We start from the raw sequence: 27,357 nt of genomic DNA on the forward strand, positions 1-27,357 counted from the left end.
CTCTGAATACTGAAAGAGATAGTTGATGCCTCCTGGACCTGGAATGCAGCAAGGACTTTACTCTGGGAAGAAAAGCAAGAAATGCTTTTAACCTCTTGAAGCAGGGATTGCAGCCACACACAGAAGCTCCTGGCAATATTGAGTGAATGTGACTCCTGCCCTTTAACTTCTAACATGATTCCCCAGTTAAGATAGTCAAGCCATAGATTCCAGTTATTTTCCAAATCTCTTGCAAGCTGATTTTCCCTTGATGGCAGCTGGAACAGTCTCCCAGAATTCTGGGGCTGGGGAGCTAGGAGAGACAGGGAAGAGTTTGCTGTTGGTCTTTTCTTTGCAGCTGCTTAAATTTCAAAACAATTTTAAGTAGTATTTATCTATGTGTGAAAGACTTCCCTTTTGTGTGTAAATCTGTTCTGGTAATAGAGGCAGGGGAGAAACACAAGGACATATGATTTGTGTTTAAAATACCTAGTTTTGAAGTTTTTCTGATGTTGAATTTTAAACTGTGTTCTTCATTTTTCAATAGCTGTGAATATATCAAAAATAAATAACTTAACATGTAGCAACTTAGTGCTGTTTATTAAAAAAAAGATATTAACACCTATTTCTAAGGTTTCTTTGGGAATGCGAAAGAAGTACATTTCAAGTTTCAAAAAAGTTTCAAATTTTATACCCAGTTTATAATTGGAGTTATTTCTTGTCCTGAAGTATTCTTCATTAAAAAAGCATTTTTCCCCAAAATGGTAGTTGCTTTGAAGCAACCAAAAAAGCAAATGATTTGTCCTTTGAAAAGGCTGTCAGGCAGTCAGGAAGAAAGAGATAGTCTTCTAATCTTCCCAGGCTCATATTTTTTCCTCTATATCTTCATAAAAAATTATATTTTTCCAGTAATGTAGTTTTTCTCTTTCCTCTTGCTTTGTCTTTCTTCTGACTCTGTAACAGCTCATATAAAAGAAGAAAAAAAATACTATTTTTTACATAAAAGGGACTAGAATAGAGTGTATTTTCAGCCAACATACAAGATGGAGGGAAATAATACCATGTGCTCATAATATGCATTATTTAATTGCTTTACTGGAATAAGAATTAACTTCTAATCATAAGTGAGCAGCTAAATCCTGAAAAGGTGTTGGGCAGGGGCAAATCTCAGATAGGTGAGGTCCAGATATCATTTTATACATGCTGTGCTGACCAGGTCTGGGCCACTTACTGCAAGATTTTCAGAAAAGATGTCATGCAGGCTAAATTTCGGGTGAGCACTTTTGAAAATTGTCCTTGATCTTTGGTATTGACCTCCCCTAATAGACTGGAATCTAGTGTAAATGAATTCTGCATTCCTAGCGCAGAGAGTAGCACTAATCTGTGCAAAGTGTGGACAGCAAGGAAGGAGGAAGCAATACTGCACGAGCTAGAAGGCTCTACGCTCTGTCTGATGGTAACATCTATAGGTCCAGGGGCAGGGGTAGGCTCGTTGTTTCACCGTGCTGAGGCACCTTTAAGTGACAATCTGGCCCCTGATGTTTACTATGGACTTTAAAAACCACCAGAGAGCTGATAATGCACAGGAAAACTGTTCTGATGTTCATTGTGCAGTGCCCATATTTTTAAACTATAAAAGGCTAATCCTTATAAAGCACAAAACTGACGGCTGTTGTGTAATTGTCTTAAGTGATCTTTCCCAATAATTATAACTTAGTTACTGTGCTGATTAGATGAACCTTCAAGCCAAACATGATAATTTGAGATACATGATGTTAGAGATAGACATAGATATAGATATATAAACAGCAGAAGGAAAGTTTTGTGGAAGTGGAAACAAATGAATCAGTATAATCAGAGGTAAAGATATAGGCGACATAGCATTTCTGTGTTAAAGCTATATGCTCTGAAATTCCTGAAATAAGATGCTATTAAAGAATCACCAAAGCAAATAGCAAGATACTATGATCAGACAATAAAGCGTATAAGCATGCTGTCAATAATAACTGTACTGGAATATTAAAAAACAAAGTACCAGGACTTGGACTGTCTACTGCTCTGTTTCTGTGTTAGGCAAAAAGGGAGGAATGAAAGTTATAGTCAGCCTTAAGCAGGCAGAGCACTCCTCCTTCTCCCTGCGTTTACTGCATTTGAGACATACCCTTCCTGCCCGTGTGTTAAACCCCTGTTCCAAAGGTGAGATGGGGGAAGTCTAGAGATGTTCAGAAATTAAATGTCTGCCTGTAGCTTGGGAAGCCTAATTGCAATAAGAAAGGTTTTGAATGGTTGCTCACAGTCCCTGATGTGGGTATCCACAGGCTAATTGTGTAGGTAGTCAGGTGCCACCTTAATGTTTATTTTATTAAGGTGTGAACTTTGAACCTAGTCTAAGGTGGGAGGACACTTAATGTAAGAACTACTTAAAAATACATTTACATATGTGTCTTATTATAGCAGCACAACATAAACCACAGTGTTGGTTATCCGGTTAGTTTGCCATATACTTAGTCATGCACTTGATTCAGCAGTAAAGTAATTGCATGAAATGTAACGGTCTGTGATATACAGGTCAGATTTTGTTCTCATGGTCTTTCACTCTGTGTGTGAGCAAACTCATATATTTCTGTTTGGCTGAAAAATATCTCAGATTTCTAGCCTCCTAGATCGGTGACACTGCCTTAGTTTTCCAGGAATGTGTTTTGCAGTGCTCTGTGTTCTGAGTGGCCAAAGAGTTACTTCTTTACTTTCAGCTTCTGCCTGAGAAGTATCCGCTCTGTCTTGAAGGAAATCTGAGCCCAGTTGTTGCAGTATTGGACACATATGCCCTTTTTCAGCAACTGATGTGTGCACCTGCAAATACTCAGCATGTAATAGACTCTAAGGATGTTCCAAATTGTAGATGGCACTAGTTCATGGATTAGATTTAATGTTGACTACTTCATCTATGTAAACAGTTCATTAAGGTAGTTGGCAGTACGTGATACGGAGATCTGAAGAGGCAGAGTTGATCTTTAATTCCTTCGTGAAAAGGAACACGGTGCCAGGGCACTGTGAGGCCAGAGGCTCCCGGTGCCGCTAGCCGTGGGGGCTCCCAGTGGGGCAGGGCCTATCCCCCCACCCCAGGGGAGCAGGGCACTGGGAGCAGCTGGGGCAGCCCCAGCCGCGGGCATTGGACACTGCCGCAGGGACAAGGACAGGGACAGGCTGTTGGCCCATGGGTCAGGATAAACGAGGTCCATGGCTGTGCAGCACCGTAACGGGGCTGGAGCCTGGAACTTCTGCAATTTAGCTCAGGCCGGGCCTGACAGGCCCACCTGGGCTGAAATGAGGACTTAGGCCTGTGCTGGGGAGCCTGGGCAGGGCTGGTAAGACCTGGTGGTGCCCAAGGATTTTAGCAAACTGCTAATGACATTAAGCAGTAAGGCCCAGCTTCTCAAACTATGTAGGATCTCAGGCTAAGAGCTTTTACCAGCCCAAGGACATAGCAAAACTGGAAAATAATAGCTACAGATTAGGGAAGTCAGTTTTTTAACAATGCATTGCAAATACAGGCAAATCTTACGCACAGTTTTCCTAGGCAAATTTGACCAGACAATTTATCTCCACTGCAATAGGAGCAGCGGAGATTTGCCTGACTGCCAAAATGCGATGTTCTCAGTAAGTCCTGTGTTCCTGACATGGGGTGCAACAACATATCTTTTTCTTTTGTGCACTCTCAATGCAGGTGTCCTTCACATACGGCAGAAGTGCCTACCGTTAACATCATTTTAATGATTCCTAAGTACCGTCCTTTTCCCAGTATGGGACGACTAGTGCCATCAGAGCCCTTTACATATACATAGACTTAAAGAGCAAGAATTTCCCATTAACAGTTGTAGTATCTTAAGCTATATCACAGGAATAAGTTAGAGAGAATGACAGCACCAGGTATCAGCTGAGTCCTTTACTCTTGTAGGCATCTCTAAACTTATATTTACATTAAGTTATAACAAGAGCCAAGAGTTGCTGAGATAGTTTTCTCCTTTTTCTCTCCCTAGTCGCCCTAACGTCTGTGCATTCGCAGCATTTTATTTCTATTTCAGTCCTTTTGGACTGAGCAGCTGATACTTCACAAGATGCCAGAGAATCCTATCACACAAAAAATCAGTAGATTTTATATACCTTGTCTATCTCAGGTGACTCTCAGTAATTCAGTAGAGAAGGTCCATTATGGTAATGTGGGAGTGGATAGGTACTTTTAACATAAAGATTTTCTCTTTCTGGGTAAGCATATTTCCAGATTGGTTTTCTTCTACCACTTGCAGTTAGTAAAGGTCATGTACAGTGAAATGGCTAACATGCAACCTGTGAATAAGAACTTTCAGTTAGCTCCTTCAAAAATTGTGTTTAGGCGAACACAAGTGCAGCTCCCTGGCATTAGTGCATTAGTTGGTGTCTGTTGTGTTTGAGTTGTAAACGATAAGACCTGTGTGTACAAATTTAAAAAAAGTATAGTACGTAAGAAGAGAAAAGACACCTATTCATTGCCTTGTAATTACTATTCAGCACAAATGCCATTCTTCTGGGTAGTGGGAAACTGAATCAAGTGAAGATTGCAAAACTGAGTGTAAATTTAGCAAAATTTCTGTTACCACATTTATTGTTTTTTTATTTATTTTTCTTATATTGCAAAGTCCAGGGTAAATTATAGCGTAGCTGGGTCTCATATTCGTATAGACTTATTCTAATTCTAACATCACTTTTAAGAGGCTTAGTGGTCAATCATCATATCATAGTTATGGGATGTATATTGAACGTATTCTTTTTGGAAGGATTATGATAATTTCCACAAGTAAGAGTATATGCTTGTTAAGAACTTGAAATGATCACTAATATTTATCAAAACTCCTTGAAGAATTTGAAAGCTCTTTTCCTATTAAAATTAATGGAAAATATGCATCCCAGGTTCCTGAAGATCTTGTAATCTTGTAAATTCTCAACCCATATGATCAGTGAAGAGCATTAGAATAAATGAAAGAAAAGAGCAAAAAAAGGACATAGTCATTGTGTGTCTTGTTCTTAATTTTTCCAGGACTACCACAGAGGTTTTATTTATTAGTTGTATTTTTATTTCTTTGTAGTGGTAACATTAAAAAATCAAGTAAATTCAAAATTTAAAAATTAATCAAAATTAAAAAGTTGTCCAATATTTCAATCTTTGAGACTTTGAACAGTATGATAATATTGTTCAAGAATGCTGAGGGATATGGAAATAAATTATTCACTCGTCAATTGTGTTACCTTAAGATGTGGAAAGGTTCCAAGCTTAAATGCTCAGTAGAGGAGCTCAGCCCTACCTCTGAGGGTATCAAGAACTGCAGGAACTTTGCAACTGCTGACATAAGAATGACCAAAACTACATGTAAGGTACAGGTGTCACTAATGGGCAATGAAGGAAGAGAAGTAAACTTTGCTCTTTTTCCTCCTGTGAGTAAACTTATGCCCTATTCTTACCCTTAAATTCTTGCAACGTGGAAGTGACCATTTAAGATAGTAGTACTTGAATTTGCAGCATAGTTCAAAGAGCAGTTTTCTATGAGTAGATTAATACTTTGTATTAATTCTTATCAACTAACTAACTACTGGTGCATTAAAATAGCTTTTCTGAATGTGAGTTTTTAAAAAGTGATATCATAGGGATTAATCATGCAATCTGTACTTGGACAAAATTCACTCTACAGTCAATGGCACTTGTGCCTAATTGCAGAATATGGGAACATGCCCAAGAAGAGCATTCTATGCTGAGAAAGCATTTGTCTTTGTATTGTGCCATTAGTCCAAATACAAAGTCTGGCACTGCATTTTATGACACGTGCTGCTCCGCTAGCTCTGTCTAGAAACAAGCTCTTTTATGTGTAAAATATTTTTACTCTTTCAAATCAGTATAACAAACAACACTAGGAAAAATCATTTTCTCTGAAAACTTCTTAAATTGAAAATGCTGTAAATTTACAAATTCTGACATATGCCCTTTAAAACTTGTGCATCTACTGTTTTTATTTTCATTATGCATTACAAGTTATATCTGTAATGTTTAAAAACGTTCTATTCCAGCAAAAATATGGCTTTTAACCAAATAAAAATGTAAAGCCAACTTGCTCTAAAATCCATCTGGTTTTCGTTTTCTTATAATCTATAATCAGGAAATCCATTCATACATGACATATAATTTTTGTGCTTTCAAGTGGATAGTGGAATGTGATGTTCTGCACAGAGTCACATCTTAAATTGATAATTGTCCAGGCAGAGTGTAATTTTAAAGTATAGGATGAAGAAAGGTTTAATCTGTATATTAGAAGTCTTATACGTTTTTTTGCCTCTGAATGTAAATGAGACCATTCTCTTTGGTGGATTTATCTGAAGGTGGGACGGCTGCCTCAGAGGAGGCCACAGCTTTCTGAGTAAAGAGGATACGATTTAAGAGCTGGTTTAAATGCAGACTCTTCTTAGCTGTAAACCACATGCATGCATTCATCATTGATTTTCAAATGATGGGTTTCTATATCATTGGTTTAAGGTCCACAGTCTTACATTCCTGAATCCACATTATACCAAAAGAATAACAATTTGGTGGCTGGAAGGAGGAATGGTTATTATATGGCTCCAAAATGCTAGCTGCCATAATATGCCATGAACAGCAGAAATCTACTGGTGAAAAGAAGATTGCAGTAGTTCTTAAAAGTAATTTGATGTTCTAAAAATATAAATGGAAGAAAGGTTATCACTGTTCAAAATATTTTACATCAGCACATAAATAGTATTGAAGGTCTGACTAATGTTTCTGAACAGTATAATTTGATAAGGATGCATTACTATTTCTCTTAATTTTTAATAGAAAATTGTATTAAATAACTTTTCTGTGGAAAGCAGGAGTGCTTTCTTGTAAAGGTTTCTTTTCTCCAAAAATCACAACCATAAAAACAAACATACAGACTACAATGCATGTTGTTTCCTTAAATATCTTAGATCGTATATTGCAGAACTAAAAAAATATGTTGTTTCTTCAAACAGCTTCATTTTCATACTCTGAACAAACGCTTGTCATACAACAGATTTCACAAGGCAGTTTTACTTCCTTTTGGTAAAATAGCTCCTATATGAAACCAGCAACAGAGAAACTCTTATTTTGCTTCAGTTTCTTCTGTTGGTCTTTTCACTGCATGCCATAACTGTTTTTTCAGTGTTCTGTTTGTCAAACTGATGCTCAACTTTTAAAAGGCACTGTAGTTTCTAGAAAAAAGTAGCATAGATTTAAAATGCCCCTTTTAATCTCTCTACTTCTAATAACATATAGCATAATTAGAGCTTAAAATATAGCAAATCCATGTTGAGAGCAATTGTTCATTAAAAAAAAAACCCTACTGACATGAAATGGAAGCTTCCTGCTAGTGCTCTGTTATTTCAGCTTGGTAAGTGTAAAATACACTTTTTTTTTTAATTAGCACATTTTATCTCACTCACTGTAAGATAATATGAAGGAAATAATTAGATTAAAGATTATTTTTGTTTAATACCTGAGTGATCTGAGTGTTTCTAAGTTTTCCTCTTAGTTCTTTTTGCAAAAGGTTGGAAGATCATTATAATTAAAAGTATAAGAATAAAAAAGCCAGACCAGACCAGTGGCTAATAGCAGGTACACAAAGAATATGGGAGTCAAGCACATAGTGATAGTTCGTTCCCTTGTGTCCCAACTCTACAATAGTTTTCACAGTTCAGGATCTTCCAGAGCCTAAAGTGGTATTTTTTTATTTAGTAGCCTGTGGTCGATTCTCTCCTCCATGAATTTGCTGATCTGATAAATACAATTAATCTATGTGCTTGCAAATTAAAATTCAGATTTAATGTTAATCATGCTTGGGCACACTTCATTATCCAAAGCAGAAAACAGATTCACTCTCATTTACTGTTATTTTTATGGCCACTTCATAGACTTTATCAAATGTAGTTCCATAATACATTTATGTCCATTAGGTCTGTTACCTGCATTTCACATATGAAAAACGTGAGATACTGAGTGCTTCATTGACTTTGGGACTACAAAGGAAATCTTGCAGGTCCAGGCTTGTAATCATAGGTCTGTTCCATGCTCACTAGCTCATTTCCCCACACTATTTTTAGGTTGTGTCACAGCTTGCGAGCTGTGAACCAAAGATGAGCCCAGAACAAAATGTCTTTCCTAACATTTGTTTCCTCGGTATTTAAACATGAAAGTTTTCTCTTTCTATATTAGTTTTCATACTATTTCCTCACTATGACTGGGCAGTTTCTGAATCTCTCCTGACCCTGTAGAGACAGAATTTCAAGCATGCACTTGAAAATCATGTATTTTCCCAGACTTTGTGTGAGTAGGAGATGAAATTAGATGGATGAGAGAAAGAAGGTCTCAGTGTTAGTGGGATGGTAGGTCGCTGTCAGTATTGCTATTCTCTTGTCAGTATTACTTAGTGATAGTAGGAAACCCATTTCTGGAAAAAACAAATGAAGCATCTGCTTGTCAGAATTGTTACTAGGGCCTGCAGAAAGCAGCAAAGGAAGGAAGATGAAAGATACGGAGGTATTTTCCAAATAAGGACATGCTCTTGCTCCCATTGACTTTGTGTTGACAGAGTCAGGTCCAAAAAACGTGGGGAAAGAGAGCCAAAAGCATTTAAGAATCTTCCTATTCCTCCCCCTGCCTTTTCTGGAAATTACAGCCTTGCTTTACTCATCCTTTGTTTAAAAACAAAACAAAATCATGAACTGGAAAGGGCTGAGTCAGGCAAGTCAGAATCTTCTGTAGTTCTCGAGAAACCCAGCATAGCTTTGACATTTGTTTTAAGACGCAAGATTGTCTGACTTACCTGATCCTCTTGTAAGGCAAAAGTTAGATCTTGGCTGCTCTGAGTGTATGTTGTATTACGCTATATACCATAGTGTACTATACATGGAGTCGTACAATCAGGTTAAACTTCAGCACGTCACTGAAATGTCGGCTGCCATGAAGGAAAGAATTTCAAGACCAATTGTTCCAAATATGGCATGAGTTCTGTTTTCCTGTGTGGAGACATTACATGACACAAGTATTTACTTTGAATTTTTTTATTTTGAAGCTTTTAATGTTCAGTCAGAAATACATTTGAGCTTATGGCCCTTCTCTTTCTTTATTTCGTGTCTTGCTTTTCTTTTTTAAACAGGAAATGGCTATGGCAACCCCCGCAACTCACCAGGTCTGCTGGTCTCACCTGGCAACTTGAACAAGAATATGCAAGCAAAATCTCCGCCACCAATGAATTTGGGAATGAACAACCGTAAACCAGATCTCCGAGTGCTTATTCCACCTGGCAGCAAGAATACAATGCCATCAGTGGTAATGCATTTTCAAAGCTTTTTTTATTGTCGTTCGGATAACAGATATTTAAGAATTTCAGGGCCTGCTAATCCCACTAAAATCAGTAGAAAACCATTCCATGTTCTTGCTTCCTTGGTCTTTCTGTCTAGTGTTAAGGCTGACATCAAGCTGAGGATGTAGGCAGAGCCTGTTTGATTGCTTTTATGAAGTCATTTTTACTTCCTCCTTTCTTCTGTTGAGTTACAAAATGGGAACTGGGTCCTGCACAGTCTAAACTTCTGCACTCTCCTTCCTAGTAGTTGGAAGATCCTCTCCTGGATTTGTTGTAAAGACTGGATTTAACCCTGTGCATTCCCAATACACTATATTTTTCCTAAATATATAGCCACACAGATGCTGAGCAGATGGCAGATTAACTACAAATAAGTGAATTTGAACTCTGTCACTTTGAACTCCAGAAGCTAAATTCTATAATGATGGCAATAAAGAGGCAATAAATAGGTAGAGCAGGATAGAATGGAGTATCAGACTGCTGTAACTCCTGCCAGGATTAACAGCTTTTAAGCAGAGTATTATGATAGAAGGTGGAATCGTTAGGGTGTCATGTGAGTACGTTTCAGTTCCCTACTGAAAGTGGGTTAGTGGTTGCAAGTAAATCTTTCATAAGTGATTTAACATTAAAAGTGGGCTTGATTAAAAAAGGATCTTGATGGTGAATTTAAGTGACGCTATAAACACATTTTTCCATTATGTAACAGACAAGCTATTAAACAACTTCCAAGTCGGCTACTTTAGGCTGATGCATTATAAATTAACTTTGAATATCAGACTAAAAACCCCATATATGTGATGCTGTCTTCTGAGAGGATGAGTAATAAATAGTGTCCTACAGGGCTATACTCAAAGTCAACCAAGGCAGTGACAGGCTGTCTGCATCAAATGATTTATTCCAAGGTCCTTAAAACTGATACTTTCCAAGGGATTCTGTGAATGGTCAGATCTCTTGAAACCAGGTACAGCAACATAATCTGCAGCCACAGGGGCTGGGGAAGAAATAATGAATCCTAAGACAGCGACTTGTGCTGAAAACTGCATGGATTGTCTTCACAGTTGAGAAAAATATCTCATTAGAAGGACAAAGAGCACATCTATGAACTGCTGTTTTTCTCAGCTGTGTCCAGAAAATACTTAATTTGCTACCTCTATCAGATGAAGCTGTTCATTATGCTAGAATGTCTGCATCCTGGTACATACTTACATTCACTGATTTTTAATGCTCCTTTTCTATGCTCTCAGTCTGAGGATGTTGATCTGCTTTTGGTAAGTGGTAGTGATGTTCATCTTAATAATGGAAAAAAAAACCTATTTCTTTTGTCTGTGTAAATGAAGTGGTGGTTGAAATAAAATGGAAAACTTTACCATTACTGTATTAGGAACAAGAGTGCCAATCATAATTTTTGAAATCTAGCAACGTAGAAGACAAAGATGTACTTATTGCACATATTTGAATAATGCATGTTAAAACAGAACTTTCCTGTTGGTTGTGTTTTGCTAGCATGTAATCTTATGCTCTTGAAGATGACACAGCCTGTTGCATTTTTGGTGGCTCCCCAGATGTTTTATCCTGCAACTCACAAAATTAGAGTTTTCTAGTGCAGTTTTTACAGTACAACATCTAGTGCCCCAGAATTAAACATGAACGCGTAACTGCTTTGCTACTTAACTACTTCCTGAAGTTACTTTTGTCATTATGAAAAACGAAGTAGTCAGAGCACCATCTGCTGGTAAGAGTTCAGCAGTCAGCTCTGTCGTGGTGCTACTGATTGAATTAAGCATAAAATCCATTAGTGGGTTTTGGGTGGGTTTTTTCTTTTGTATTTGAATGGAAAGCAAAAACAATGGGAGTAGAGTTTACATATTTCATCAGGTTTTCACACGACCTGTTTTTCTACCCACAATAAAAGCAATCTTACTTGTTACTAGTTGAGTTACCTAGGAGATACTGATGTAATGGGTTACTATGGTGACAACTGATCTCTTGTAGGATTGTAAATGATAGGGTTGGCAGAGTTCATAAAAGCCACATGCTAAATGATTAATTTCTGTAAATCTGTATCAGCTTGTATTTCTTATGCACAAAACATACCCAGAAAGCTAATATACTTAACTGACTTAAACCCAGTCAATAATATGTTTATTTTACTTACTTTAAAAGAATCAGAGGATAAATAACTCCCAGTCTGCTCAGTCATTGGCTACTCCAGTGGTTTCCGTAGCAACTCCTACTCTACCAGGGCAAGGGATGGGAGGATACCCATCAGCCATTTCAACAACATATGGTACTGGTGAGTATCAGGGCAAGATGCAGAAGGGGGGAGGGAGCAAGATGCTGACAAATGTCTCTCTCAGTAGTAATGAATTAGCTAATGTTCGGCGGGCTAAGCTGAAATATTCATAGCTGTTACGCTTTCACACTTCATTTACTTATTCTGAAGCTGTCACTAATTTGAGACATATCTGTTTGAAAAATGGCTATTTTGTTCAAATGGAAAACTGTTTTGATAGCTTTCTTCCATTGGCTTTTATAAGAAATGTGGCTTAAAACAGACTTCTTGATCCTCTTAATACAACAGGTAATTTCATCCAGTTCTTCAGTGCACCTTCCAAAAATCATAACGGTAGTTGGAGCAAATGGTTTCTCTGTTTTAAAAATTGAGTTCAATGAGTTTGTAAGCTGTCATATAGTTACCTGGAAGGAACTAGAAATGAAGCCCCAAGAGACCCTTTCCAGTTCTCGTTGCACATTGCTACTGTATGGTACACAGGCCGGATGCTTTTAGAGAAGACATGCATTGTTCAGACACAGGCTACTGGGTTCTGCGCAGAAGACCATAACTGAAATATTATGATGTTTTTCAAGTCTTTGGCTCTATGAAAATGCATATATAGTTATGGTGGATATATAGGGCAAGAATGCTTTGGATTTTTCACATTCAAAATGCCCTGGTAAATTACAGAATAATTATTAGTGCATTACTTGCTCCCGAATTAATGAGTTGACTGAAGAGGAGAGTCGACTTTTTCCAGTGCAACTTAATGTAATTAGTGTAATTAAAATTAAAAGGCTTATTAAGTGACATGTGAAAATTATGATGCTAGTTATTGTTTAATCGCTTCCTCCTTAATTCTCTTTTAATTGTTGTCTTTTCTGTTTTCAAATCTAGAATACTCTCTGAGTAGTGCAGATATATCATCTCTCTCTGGGTTTAATACAGCCAGTGCTCTTCATCTTGGTTCTGTGACTGGCTGGCAACAGCAACACCTACATAATATGCCACCATCTGCCCTCAGTCAATTAGGGTAAGCAGTGTTTTCTTTAAAATATCATACTGTTCTACAGTGATCTCAATATCCCCAGTAATCCCAATTCTGAAATACATCAATGTAACATATCAGCACATATGAACTGGCTGAAACAGCTCAGTTTCCAAAAGTTGTGAAACTACATATTTCATGAAAAGCTGTCAGGTAGCCGAAATGAAATATTCTGTTTCCCTGCCATTTTCTCAGTAGTATAGTAAAGATTACTGCTCATGTTTCACTCTTTATTTCTTTAGATAGCATTTTATTTCATCACTAAAGACAAAACTAAACACTTACATTGTGCTGCTGTTTTATTTTGCTGTGTATATTTTTTATTTCCAGTTACTATAGCATAAACTTTAACAATAAACTTGAAACTTTTCTAAATATTTTTAATTAGAATGACATAATGATTTGATCTGAGATTAAGCCTTAACCTTATATAGTAATCACATACTCCCATCTGCTCAGCTGCGGCATGCGACTTTCATTTCTTTGGAACTGTTTTATACAAGGAAATAACAATTAGGCCTAAGAATGTGGCAGTCTGTAAAACTCACTGTGATTTGCTTGTGTTGAGGGGCATAGGTATTTGTGCCCTCTAGTGGCCAAGTTCAAGATATTTTGTTCAAGGTTGGTGAAGCACACTGCTAAATTATTTCAGTATTTTTAAAAGTGCGAAAATTCACACAGGGAAAACACATAAACATTACTGAAGAAGTAATCTATTGGCTAATTCAAGTAAACTTTATGATTTTAGGAAATCCTGTTATCCACAGTTTCGTTTGAGTAAGATCCTAAGCGTTCACTTCACACTCCACTCTTAGGCTAAGACTTAGTCTAACATGTTTGAATTAAGAAAGTTTTTGTTGTAAAAATACAAGCTGAAAGTGACCGGAGTATATTCATGAGTAGAATTCTAATTCACAAGCATTTGAAAATTAAACTTTTTTTTTTTTCCAGAAAGAGGTGTGTTGCACATGTGCACTAACATTTACAGGACGGTTGCCATAATCTGAAAGTATTTAATACTACAAATGTGGCTGAAATTTCAAAATTCTCCTTTTAATTTATCTGACCACATTTTGTAACTTACTGTAATTTCCTTACCATGTACGAATGGTTTGGGTTTTTAAAGGACAGCTATACAGATGTTTTAGAGGAAACCTACACTCTTTGAACCCCACTTATGTATAAATAAGTCTATAGAGATGCTAATTGCGTAAAACATGCAACTGAAATAGTTGCCATGATAGAAAAAATAATTTTAATACCTTTCCATTAAGCTTCTTTTATTTTCTTTTTGAGGTTTGCACTCTTCTTGGGGCACCATTCAGACTAACTATACAACTAAAGACATAAAGTCTCAAAAAGTCAAAAACTCACATATTAGACATCAATGTATAACTTTACAATAAGCTGATTGTTTTCAGTGGTGTACCAAAGAATGTAATAAGGCTATTTGGTTAACCAAAAAAGGTATAAATTAAATCCTAAACAAACTACTACTTGCCTTTTCAGATATGTCACACATCATCATCTGTTTCTAATTCATATTACAAAAAGTCCAAGTGTAGTGGCGGTGGCTGCTGGAATACATTTTGAGTGGCTACTTTTATTATTATTCTTTCAGAGATTTGTAAATGAGTTCAGCTATGAAAGCTGCTTCACTGACAGTTCTGGAGAAGTCTTCTATGCATGCAGAAAATAAGCATTTCTTGATTTTATTTTAGTTGCTGAGTTCCATATACAAAAGAAACTGTTCTAACTTCTGATTTTTTTTTAACATTTATGAAAGTACACAGAACATATCCAGTCCCTATCAGTGGAGCTAGAATGTGCAGAAAAAATGGGACAATCACGCAAAACTAGTTATCCCCAGACATTTGATAAAACAGACCTAGAAAGGGTTTGACCGCCCCAAATCCCTACGCTGTGTGAATAGTAGCTGAGTGAGGTCACATTTTGGAAAAAAGTGAGATTCTGTGAGATGTTTGTCGATAAGCAGTAGGGTAGGAGTGCCTGGGAATAAGGGAGTTACTGGGAGAGGTATCCCAGTTCTCCAGCCGGTTTTGTTTTTCACTGGAGCCTGAAGCTTCACTATCAGCTCCTTTTCCTTAATGCACGGCAGGAGAATATGGTTAGTAACTGACAAATTAGCATGCTCCAAATAGCTCTCCAGCAACTTCAGCAGCACTGTCAGAACCATCTTTCAGATAACAGTAGAGCCATAACTCTTCTTGTTGGCTCTCCAATTAGCCACCATACTAGCGCTAGTGGACTTGAGGGAAAAAATCTGAGGACATGGGAGTAGCTCACTTCACATGCCTGTACAGCTTTTGGCCTGTTGCTGAGCCTGATGAATAGGATAAGAATGCATAGACTGTTTTGATATGATTGTGACATTAAAGCAAGTCAGAATTTTCAACATTTTAGATTAAAAAGAAAAATATTACTTTAAGAGTCTTTTGATTAGGTCTACATCTGGAAAAAATTCACATTAATTCCATTGAAAATGAAATTACATCCCTCCTCAAATGTTTTCTCTGTCCTAAAAGGTAAAGTTTTTTGCCTGAATATTGTTGCAGTGTCTCCTATGGAGAGGCTTACTGCTTTTTTAAGATGGACCAGAGCACCTACCAGAAATTCGTCACTTAACCAGGAGAGGATTCCATTCCTAACTTTGAAATAAACAGTTTTATATACTTCAGGCACAAGTCCATTACATGGAAAACATCCTCTTTATCCATATTTATCAGTCTAACGAAGGATCTTTTCTGCCTTAAGTGTCACCCACAGGTGAAAGTTGAGCTTTCATAAAATATAAGTGCAAACACAGAAACTCAATCAGAGTAGTTCATCTAAAGAATCTGCAGTATATATAATTTTATGTACAAGAGAAGTTTCTCCAAACTACTGCCCAGATGAACAAAAGATTTGCCCAAATCCATGCATACTGTTGACTTGTTCTGTGATTCTTATCAAACACACTGATTAACAATCATAACTGGATTTGGGGAAATATTTTCCAGTGAACCCTTTTTACTGAAGAGTTTAGTCTCAATGACATCATGTTTTGTGAATTTGTATTAGTTTTGTAACTTCCTCGTTTTGAATAAAAGCCTAAAATATTTCAGATTGAGCCAATTTTCTTATGTCACCATTGTAAATGAGTTATTCCAGTGATTCAGTTTCAAATTATTCTTTAAGGGTAAACCTTAAAGTGTGAAAGCTAATCATAATGTCTTGGCAGAGAAATCGTTATTCTGCTTTTACATTAATCAAAAAATATGAAAAAAAATCACTTTGCTTTTACCTGAAATAAAAACAGAGAGGCGTTATTTTTCTGAATTACTAGCAAGTCAAAAAAGTCCATTGTTTTCCTAGTTACAGACATAACTAAATTTTACAGTGAATATTCGGTGTTAGTTCCAGTGCTTCTATATATACATTTATGAACAAAAAAAATTTATTTTAAGTGAGGAGGTAAGCTAAAATAGAGAAACAAATGTGGGTGTGAAAAAGTATACGTGAGACACTTTCTTCCTTCAATAGACCTCTTTCTCCCTCTATAAAAATCTATTTGACGCACGTTCGTGTCATCACTGATCACCTAGTCAGACCTGCACTTCTATCTGTGCATGCTGAACTTCAGTGCCTTTTGGAGATTTGAATCCAAAACTGATCTGATCAGGGGCATCAACAAGAACTAAGCCACTTGCAAGCTTGTTGCATCCTGACTTGCATCCCACTTGTTACACAGCAGAGCCGGGTAGTTGCATAGTCTTGAACCCACACAGGAACCAGTTATTTCTCCTATGTGGTTGTTGTATTCTAAATAATCATCACATTTTCACTCATACTGGTCTTGATATGAATTGCTGTGTAAAATTAAAACATTACTATTCCTCATTGTCCCCATAAAATGAAATGTTTTTGTACAATATATGAGAAAAGGTGATCATATCAATGTGAGTAGACGGGATGGCACTTATTGAGTGCTCACAATTACATACAATCCTTTAAAGTCATTTGCTTTATTTTCTCTGTGGACTTTCCATATTAAAAAAAAAAATCTGGTTTTCAGTGAACTCAGAGTGTGTTTCAAATGACGAAATGCCTGGACCTAAAAAATAACGTATTTATATGAAGCCGTTGTGTAAAATATACAGAAACAGCTGTATCTACACTCACACACAAAGAATTCATTTAGTAGCAAAAAGATTTCTGCATTTTATTATAATACAAAAAGCTTCCATTCTAAATAGAGATCAATCTTCTATTTAGAATACAAGACTAAAGACTGCACCTAAGTAAGTACTCTTTCGCACTGATGTGTAACTGTAGGTTTATTAGCCTTATTATAATTAGCCTTATCAGCTCATACAAAATTCTGGTTAAATGTTTCAGAAATGTTTAACCAAATAACCTAGATTACAGTCACCAAAATCATTTTGGAACTCATTTTGGAAATAGTTCTTGTACAAAAAGATTTTTAAAAAATCAGCTTAAATGAAAATTTTGAATTATGATTCTTATCAATTGCTTTAAGATTTATACTGTTTTAAACCTCAAAAATGTAGTCCTGACCTGCCAAAATGATTTTTAAAATTTTTTCAATTTACAAAAAATATGTTCAAAATGCAGACCAACCTGCAGTATTTTTTAAGACCACCACAAATTCATATGTGAGTTATTTACATAACCTCAGTGATGAATCACAAAGAATCTAAAGAATAGTCTATAGAGATTCTCTATTCTCATTCTCACTTCTGAAACACTTTTTAAAACATAACATTGCAGTGTAACAATACTGGCTGTATTTCTTAGAAAATGCAGCTTATCTCTCTAGATTTGTTCCTCTGGGGGCTGTAACAGAATAGACTGCATGTAAAAGTCAAGTATGTTCCACGTGAACAAATTTGACTCAATCTGGTTGTTTTAACTAGCATGGATTTTTAAGTGTCCCATACTTTGCTAAATGGCATGTCATGTACTCGTATCAAACACTTCTATATCAAATCCTCAGGTTCCACCATCCTGTATTAGGGACTTTCAGGTTTAGCTGTAAGCTTGGCATCTAAAATCATATGTGATCTTACCATACATGCTAAACTGGCAGCCTTTTTTCCCAGGTGAAGTCCCAGTATTTCCTAAGTAACTGAAAAAATAAAATCACTGGATATGAAAAGCAAAACAAAAGCCAGGAATGTATTTTTTATTCTTGTTGGATTCGTTTCAACAAGTTTTCAACAAAAGAGTAGAATGTTTCACTAGGCTGGAATGACCAAGTTTGATATTTACAGTTTCTTATGTGTGTTTATTTAATACCTACAAAATCAAAAAACGTCCTGCTTGCCGAAAAAGTGCTTGCGTTTTCTACAGTTAGGGCTGTTACTCACTAATTCTGACTTATGAAAGGTACCACTGCAAATTTTGACAAACTTCTGTATTCGAATGAAGGGTAGGTGAAAGCAATTGGAGGTAGAACATCCTGTTTTCTCTGTTATCTAACAAGATCCATCCATTATTGAACATTGCAACAATCAGTGATATAAGCAGTTGATATCATTCAATAGTGAAGCCATATAGTTTCAAGTATAAATTTGTCAAGAGAAAAGAAAACAGCATTCTGTCTTTTACTAAAGTTAATTTAGTAGAAGTTACTTAAGTAGAGCTCAACTCAGTCAGTGGGGTATCAGAAGAAGCAGAATATTTCAATAAAAGGAAATGACCATGTCTAAACTTAACCATTTATTCCACAAGCTTAAAACATACTTCCAAATTCCCATCTGTCTTCTGCTTGCTGTAAACATATCTGCACACCCCTTTGGTTTTAAAATCTTCTGTAGCAGAGTGGCCCGTTGCCCTTACTACCTTCAGTCCCTCCCTGTATAAATCCCCACTATTAGAAACCTTGAAACTGTGTCCTTGGGATTAGACACGAACTTCAGCCTAGTAAATGGTCCATGAACTAGAAGGTCTAAGAACAAATTACATATTGAGAACCATATTTTAATAATAATAAAAAGTCAGGCTTTACCAGTAGGTGGTGCCTTTGTACAAAATATTCTTAAGATGCAAGTGATCACGTTTTCTCCTGCAGACATAAGGTGCATTCTCAGTATTCACTCTCCCCTCTGCCCGCTTCAGCTTTCCTCTGTCACTGCCTGCCCACAGAAACACACATAGAGAAAACGACCTTAGGATAGGTAGTTTGCCTTTTAAAAAGTTTTAGAGTAACAGTTTCTCTTGATGTTCGAAACATCCTCTGAGTTGGGTTCTCCTACATGCAAATCAATATATTCCTCTGACACCTTCCACTGCTCTTCAACTTCTATTTGGCAGTTTATTCATAAAAATTCTGTTTTGAGTTAGGAATTCATACATTTATACCATAAAATCATATCTAAATCCTTACTTGGCTGTGGTATTTTGTTATGCTGATCCAAGAACCTGTCCGTTCAACTCTGTTCCGAAAGGTCTGAAATGTACAGAGCCTGAATTCATTTTATGTCATTTGCATCTAAAGTTGCGTGTCAGAATGAACAATGATGACAATGCTTTGGCGCATTTGAACTAATTGACTTAATCCCAGTAGAAAGTCCATGCCTCCCCTGTCTCGCCCAGTGCATACACACACACAAGCATTAGTTATAAAGAAACCTACAGGTGGTTCCAACAGTGCAAAGGCTCAGCTTCCAAAATCGGTTATGACGCTTAGGGAAAGAAAAGGAAGGAAAAAAAAAAAGCGCTCAAGAGGACCATGCCTGTTGTGATGCTTTCATCTCTCCAAATTTGTTCACAGTACTGCCCAGAAAACAGTGCTCATACTCTCTGCACGCACTGGTACTGCGTGAGCCTTTACACTGATGTTTTGTGTGAGTGTTTGTGCATTTCCGGGGGCTCCATGCCTCCTCAGTCTGTAACTGGGTTTCCTTTCCTCCTACAGAGCTTGCACTAGCACTCATTTATCTCAGAGTACAAATCTCTCCCTGCCTTCTACTCAAAGCCTCAACATCAAGTCAGAACCTGTTTCTCCTCCTAGAGACCGTACCACCACACCCTCGAGATACCCACAGCACACGCGCCATGAGGCGGGGAGATCTCCCGTTGACAGTTTGAGCAGCTGTAGCAGTTCGTATGATGGAAGTGACCGAGAAGATCACCGGAACGAATTCCACTCCCCCATTGGACTCACCAGACCTTCGCCGGACGAAAGGGAAAGCCCGTCTGTCAAGCGCATGCGGCTCTCTGAAGGATGGGCAACATGATAACATTATTATCTATTAGTTTTTTTCTTGCAGTGTGTGTGTGCTATACCTTAATGGGGGAGGGGGGGTCGATATGCATTATATGTGCCGTGTGTGGAAAAAAAAAAAGTCAGGTACTCTGTTTTGTAAAAGTACTTTTAAATTGCCTCAGTGATACAGTATAAGGATAAACAGAAATGCTGAGATAAGCTTAGCACTTGAGTTGTACAACAGAACACTTGTACAAAATAGATTTTAAGGCTAACTTCTTTTCACTGTTGTGCTCCCTTGCAAAATGTATGTTACAATAGATAGTGTCATGTTGCAGGTTCAACGTTATTTACATGTAAATAGACAAAAGGAAAACATTTGCCAGAAGTGGCAGATCTTTACTGAGAGAGAAAGCAGCTGTTATGCAACATATAGAAAATGTACAGATGTTTTGACAGACCCAGCCGTTGGGTGGCCATGAATCAATGCTAGAAAGAGACTGGGTCACCTAACATACCTAAAATGCTCACAAACATGCAGGCATATCATTAGAGTATGGCACTCAGTTAAAAGGATCAAAGACATTTAAAGAGGACCATACTTGTAAAAATGTTGAGTTTGAGGGCTAACATATTTAATTTTAAAAAAATTCTGGGTCTGCATCACTTATTAAATAAAAAATATAAAAATATGTACATTACATTTTGCTTATTTTCATATTAAAAAGTAAGACAGAGTTTGCAAAGCATTTGTGGCTTTTGTAGTTTCCTTAAGCCAAAATGTGTTCTTTTTTCCTTGATAGCTTCGCTAATCTTTTAAACAGTCCTGAAGAAAACAAAGAGGACTTTTTGTATAGAAAGCACTACCCTAAGCCATGAAGAACTCCATGCTTTGCTAACCAAGATAACTGTTTTCTCTTTGCAGAAGTTTTGTTTTTGAAATGTGTATTTCTAATTATATAAAATATTAAGAATCTTTTAAAAAAATCTGTGAAATTAACATGCTTGTGTATAGCTTTCTAATATATATAATAATTATGGTAATAGCAAAAGTTTTTGTTATCTTAATAGTGGGGGAATTATATTTGTGCAGTTGCACATTTAACTATTTTCTTTCAGTTTTCTTTTACTGGGCATACATTTTACAGATCCGAGTCAGCTGTTGAAAGACTGATCTGTAAAAAGTTAGAATTTACCCATGGTGTAACAACCTAAATCCTTTTAATACAGCATTTTACAATCAGTTGGGTGAACTGCGATCCATTGTATATACTGATTAGTTCTTTCATGCTGTTTTGTGCATTGTAACAAGTTAAGGGCCCTTCTATTACTTACGTCCTGCGTATCTTGTAGTTTTTCACGGGTTAAATGATAAAGCGGCATACTTTGGCCCTTTCTCATTAATGAAGCTGGTATTCTGCCTGTTAGAATTGGATGTACAGCTCTAACGGCTGTCAGGTATGTGAGTGCAGGTGAATATTTCCAGAAGTGATAGAAAGAGTAAAAAGTGAGGGATTGGCATCAACACAACTACTATAAAGATGACTCCCATCTCTCACAGATTTGAAAATTTTAGAGAGATTATCAATTGAAGGACCATTCAGAAGTAGATTTATCTTACACAACCAACATTGGCTATCAGATCATCCTTTTTTCATGGACCTTTGTGGTCACATTGTCTCACAAGGGGAATGTTGTTGAACAGCGCTCCCTGCGTATTACACCCCAGCAAGATTTGCTTCAGCATCTAGCATCCACGTTCTCTCCTGCCTCCTGTTGTTCCTTTTACTCAAATCGCCTAATCAGAAGGAATATATCATGTTTTAAGTTCCTCTTTGTCCCTCTTGCTTATTAGAAGAAAACAGTATATGCAAATATTTCAGTTTAACCTTTTTGTTGGAGGGAAACAATGTTTCAACAAAATGTTAGTGCCATAGTAAAACTGGTAATATTTCTCCTTTTCCAAGAGGCGTTCCAACTCTCACTTACGTACATTGACACTATGATGAAGGATATAGCTGCAATAGGTAAATATCAATGCAGAAGATTCTGTTAAGGGAAATATACTCTCTCTTTCCCATCTATACATGCAGCTGCTGTGCAGTGCTCAGTGGTAGAGTCTACCTCTCTGTAGTAGCCAACGATGTATAGACTGCAGTGTGCATTATAACCCATGCTTTTCCCTTATTACGCCCTTACATAAGCCTGCCTACCAGTACACTCTCAGCCATGCAGGGGCTAGTGCATAATTTGGAAACTCTTTAAGCAGAATACTGTGCTACTCATGCATCCATCTTCTCTCATATAGCAATCTGCAGGGTAAAGAGGAAGATACGCATGTTCTTTTAAAAAATTGAAAATGGGGCCCATAGTTAGTTTGAAAACACAACACTCTTTTTCAAAACCACTTTCTTCACCTTCAGATAAAGCTATACTCATATTCTCTTTCTGAGAATTTTAAACTTTGGTGTGTCAAAAATATGCAAATATATCACAAATGTACCTTGTCATTTCAACAACAAAGTACAACTTTATCAGTATTGTAGTAGAAACTTGTCAGTGGGGGTGGGGGAGTCAGTCTATTGAAATATGAAGAATAGCCATATTAATAGTTTACCTTGCAATTTGCCTCAGCAACACAAGAAAAAGGAAAAATAGCATTTTTAAGGGAGATGCGGTGTAATACATTATTGCAAGTAACTAAGCAGAAAGTAGCGTGAAAAGTATTGCCTGGGCAATTGATGTTAATTCTGACAATGATTTTTATATAAACACAAACAGAACAGAATCACATGAAAATGGATGCCAGTCATCCCTCTTGTTCCTGCTACTGAGGGCAACTAACATGGTGGCAAGATAGCGGGGGATAATGCATATTTGTAAACTGATCTAATGAAAAGAAGCACAACTTTGATTGTGAAGTCACTTTCTGTAAACTATAACTGTCTACCTTTCTCTGTTCCTTTATCTGTACCTTACCATTTATTGTATTTGCAAAGCTAATTTGGGTTTATTGTGTGATTCCTTTGTATTTAAGGAGTTTGGGGCAGAGCCCTGAAAGAGTATTAACATTACTTTACCTTAACCCATGCTATATAATGTTTTAGGCAACATTCTTAATTGCAAGTTCAAACACCAGAAGTGGCATTCGAGACATCTCCAAGTATTGTTACAGCTAAGTTAATCCTCTATTAAAAGGTGTTGTCAGTTAGTGTCTAATTGCTGGTGACAATTACGTGATATACCCAGTCTGCACAATCTGTATGTTGTATGCATTGAGCCATTCACAGGAAAGCTTTTATCATTTCGATGTTTTTCAGAAGTTGTGTTTTATAACAAAATGGCTTATATTTTTCCCAAAAGAAGAATTTAGCAATTTTTAATGAATACTATAAAAATATCTGTTGTCCTCAGATCTTTTTCAGGTAAAGCTAACATAAGAATAAAATAACTCCTAGACTGTTTTCAGGATGTCAACCCTTTTGTATTGTATGTGTTATCCTATATACCCTCTTTTGTCTATAGTCCTAACAAAGCTATTTTGTTTTCCTTTCTCCTTCGCCTTGAAGGTAAATGCTTTGTAATTTTTTAAAAGCCACTTGAAACCTCAATAAAGGCTGTTGCCTAAACATGGCATACTTCATCTGTTCCTGTTTGTGCCATCTGCTGTGATGTCGTCAGTTATATGGCATTAATTTCCTGCCACTACAGGTCTCTTGAAGGACTGATGGAACATTGGTATCTGTTAGAATGCTTCAGACTGTAGATGTAATAAAAGGCTTTTGTTAATATATTTTAACCAAAGATGTGGAGCAATCCAAGCTTTGAGCCACAGACCTTCTGCGTGAGAAGTATCCATTTGATTATTTGCATAATCAGATGTTGCATTTTTACCCTCCCTGTTCATACCTCAGACTGATCCATACCTCAGTTTGATTCAAAGAGGTCAGTTTAGTAACTCATGAAAAAAAAGCAGCACCAGAGTCTTTTGTGGAGTAACTAATAGCAGACCTGGGTTACCGCAGGCATTACACTTGGATTGCTTCAGATGGTTTGTTGTATCCTTTTTTCTTTTTTTTTCTTTTTCCTGGGGATTTGTTTCCATAAAACAATGGTAATTACAAAATAGCTTGTAAATGGGGGCATACAAGCATTTGCAACAAATATTAAAATAGAGGCTCACAGCGGCATAAGCTGGACTTTGTCGCCACTAGATGACAAGATGTTATAACTAAGTTAAACCACATCTGTGTATCTCAAGGGACTTAATTCAGCTGTCTGTAGTGAACAAAAAAAAGGGAAAATTTCAAAAGATTCTCCTGCTGGAAATAAGGTATAATTTGTATTTTGCAGACAAATCAGTAAAGTTACTGGCTTTCTTAGTGATACGGTGTCTGTGGTGCATTTTTTATGAATTAAATTATGTTCATTTTTTTAATGTTTTGCCACTGTAACACATGAAAAAAATCAACACTTTAACAAGCAGCAGTTGCCTCAAGGTCTCTGCCTTGTGCTTGAGGTAGAAAGTTAAGTAACTGCCTTTTCATGGCACCCTGAGCGTCTCAGTGCCACAGTAACGTTAATGCCCCACCACACATCATCCCATGAAGCTAGCGAAATTCCATTACTCTCACTTCACAAGCAGGATTGTGAACAAGAGAGGTCAATGGCCAGATACCCTTACTTATTTGAAATTGAAATCCTGTTTCATTAACTTCAGTGAAGCCTGGTTGTTAATCACTGAACAGAGTTCCTTTTCTCAAGAAATACAGTGATTTCAGCAGTGCTGCTCCAGGAGTTAGTGCTATTCATTTTGAATAAGGCTGGCTGAATCTGGCCCCAGAATGTTTGACCTGGTGGAGTAGGTAGGTGAGACGCTGCCTAACTTCTAGCTACTTAGTCCCCGATGTGGATCCAGACTCCTGTATGGCCATATCTACTGCTTTCTCCCAGTACAGAGAACCATGCAAAAAAAATAACATGCTGTCTGTCAGAATTGCACATCTTTGGGTCTATGCTTTATATCTTCTCTAACTTTATAGGAACTGTGTCAGAATTAATCTATTAACTTCTGTATATAGTTTGATTTTTTTTCCTCACATTTATAGTTTTGGATTCTAAGAATACAAAGATCACTTTATTTCAGCGTAACATTTTTTAATGAAAGAGGCAGACAGGCTATTAATAGTTTAAGGTGCTTGGTGAATGTGGCAGTTTCAAAAATAACATTGCAAGACCTAGTTTATATATATATTTCTGAAAGAAAACAGCTGTGCTGTTATTTACCTGTTACATTTAATGATAGTTTTTTTTTAACAGAAGTGTATTTGTAATATTGAAGAGTTGGACACAGCATAAACATGTCTTTCTCAGGTAAAACACTTTTTGTCATCATTGGTAAGGATGAGCAAAAGATTTCTGGAAATGCAGTAGAACTGTTAACACTGTCTGAAATCTTAGAGAATTAATTATGTGCGTACTTGCTCCTGTAATCAGTCATCTGCTTGATTAATAATGATAATGTTATATCTGTGTTGGAAAAGGAAATATTTAGCAAATTGAGTCTGCTGTATGCTTTGTTTTGTTATTTTTTCCTCCAAGAAAATAACCGTGTATATATACACTGATTACTTTGCTTTAGATTCTACGAACTGTATTTTTTTAAATTTTTGAAATGTGTATGTTGCAATAGAAGTGGGGAGATCACTTACATTCTTTAAATAAGCTTGCTCACTTTAAGCTCACATTTATCATTTTGCAAAACAATTCTGAAGTGATGCGTCTAGGATAACGAAGTCACATACCTTCACTATCCAAGAGTATTTGCTTTCTCTCCAAAGTTTTTTTCTTTTTTTCTTTAACATAAATCAGCACAGCATCTTTTTAGAGCTGAAAAGAAAAATAGTTATATCAGGTTCATATAGAATACTAACATCTCTTTTGTACAGTTTGTGACAAAAGTCTGTTGTGCTTTGTTAGCAGTTTTCAGTCTGAAGAGTTCTAAATAATATGAATTATAGAGCACGTGGCAAAACAGGCCCAGGTGTGCAGGTCTCGCACCGCTGACTTTATGAGAAGCACCAAATACTTGGCTGGGATTCAGTCTTGTGGTAGCGGGTAGCAGCTCTTTAGCTGTGTAAAACAAGAAATGATGGAGAGTTGTGTCATTTGAGAATATCACTCTGTTGAACTGTAGTTGCAAAGTGAATAAAATTATGGAGTTGCATGGAGGTTTGGGCAAGATGGCAAAACTAGCATTTTTATGTGTAAGCATCACAAACTTTAAAGGTTGCAAGGTATTCAACTGTTAAGGATCTTGGATTTATGCGTCTTTCAGAAGATGCATGTTCATATAAGAGAACGCTCTAATATTGTGCTGGGACAATTGTTGAATGTCTCACACAAGAGAGCACAGCCTACTGATTTTGTTTAGACTATAGACTACTACCTTAGTTTATTGCAGATGTGACCCATTCATACCTAACCCTGCCTCGCACTTAATACAAATGTCCGTAGACCTAGTACTGGTGGGGGGAAGAGGGGCCCAATGAGCAGAGAGCAGCAATGATTTTAAAACAATCAGATCATGTAGTCTGTATGCAGCAGAAAGAAACTGGTCATGTCTATAGTGACAAACACATTCTGTTCCTCACAAATTCAGAGGAAATGTCACTAATGCAGATCCAAGGCTTCACCAGTTCCATCACCAGTTCCCATCTACGCATATAAATGGAATTTCACTTTTCTGGAGTCCCTGGTTTAGGGAAGCTCAGACTGTTCAGCCATAGCAAATGAGCTGCTTTTATTTTGTATTCATGTGCTGTGCTTGACACCTTGTACTGAGTATTCAGGGCTCCTACAATAGGTAAATCTGTACTGCACTCTCTGGAGCGTCCAAGATAATACTAATAGTTATTAGCGGGTATTACTGCTAACAACATAGCCAGAGTAGCATGGTGTTCTGTGCTAGCAAACTTCCTGAGTAGTTCTTCTTCTTCCAGCAGATTTTGGAGCATGCACTGACTTCCATTCTGCCTCTACTTTAATTGCTAGAAGTAGTTCAAAGCTAACATGGAGATGCCTGTGTGAATGATAAATTTGACATGAGTACATTGCCTCTAAAAGCTGTGAGGTGTGCTCTTCTAATTCTCTACCCTGTTCTCCCTTTGTGTTTCTGTCTGTGATTCATTCATATCCTGTCTAGAGCTTTCAACTTCAAGTATTTGTTCTTTCTTGTCTAGACAATGGCCTATAAGTTGTTTTAGGCTAGAATATTTATTGCCTCATTTGGGTTTTTTTGTTTAGTTGGTTAGCTTGGGGGGGGGGGTTTGTTTATTTGTTTGTTTTCTATCACTTCACAGCTATGAAGGTCTCACTTCTTTGCCTGGGGACAAGTGACGTAATA

At 36.9% G+C, this 27,357-nt stretch overlaps 1 protein-coding gene across 15 annotated transcripts in view; it reads left to right on the forward strand.

Annotated features, from left to right (window-relative positions):
• The window catches only part of LOC138060871 (myocyte-specific enhancer factor 2C), a 566,075-nt gene extending 541,737 nt beyond the window's left edge, over positions 1 to 24,338 (forward strand). For 8 of the 15 annotated variants that reach the window (XM_068926650.1, XM_068926647.1, XM_068926651.1 and 5 more), the window contains 5 exons: positions 9,192 to 9,364; positions 10,643 to 10,666; positions 11,562 to 11,691; positions 12,571 to 12,706; positions 19,662 to 24,338. In XM_068926650.1, coding sequence (XP_068782751.1) covers positions 9,192 to 9,364; positions 10,643 to 10,666; positions 11,562 to 11,691; positions 12,571 to 12,706; positions 19,662 to 19,983 — 785 coding nt within the window. In that variant the 3' untranslated portion in view covers positions 19,984 to 24,338. The remainder of the gene's footprint in view (positions 1 to 9,191; positions 9,365 to 10,642; positions 10,667 to 11,561; positions 11,692 to 12,570; positions 12,707 to 19,661) is intronic. The other 7 variants (XM_068926659.1, XM_068926657.1, XM_068926658.1 and 4 more) reach the window with 3 other exon arrangements.
• The last annotated feature ends 3,019 nt before the right edge of the window (positions 24,339 to 27,357 follow it).

This window comes from Struthio camelus, chromosome Z (genome assembly GCF_040807025.1).
Source record: "Struthio camelus isolate bStrCam1 chromosome Z, bStrCam1.hap1, whole genome shotgun sequence".
NCBI lineage: Eukaryota > Metazoa > Chordata > Aves > Struthioniformes > Struthionidae > Struthio > Struthio camelus.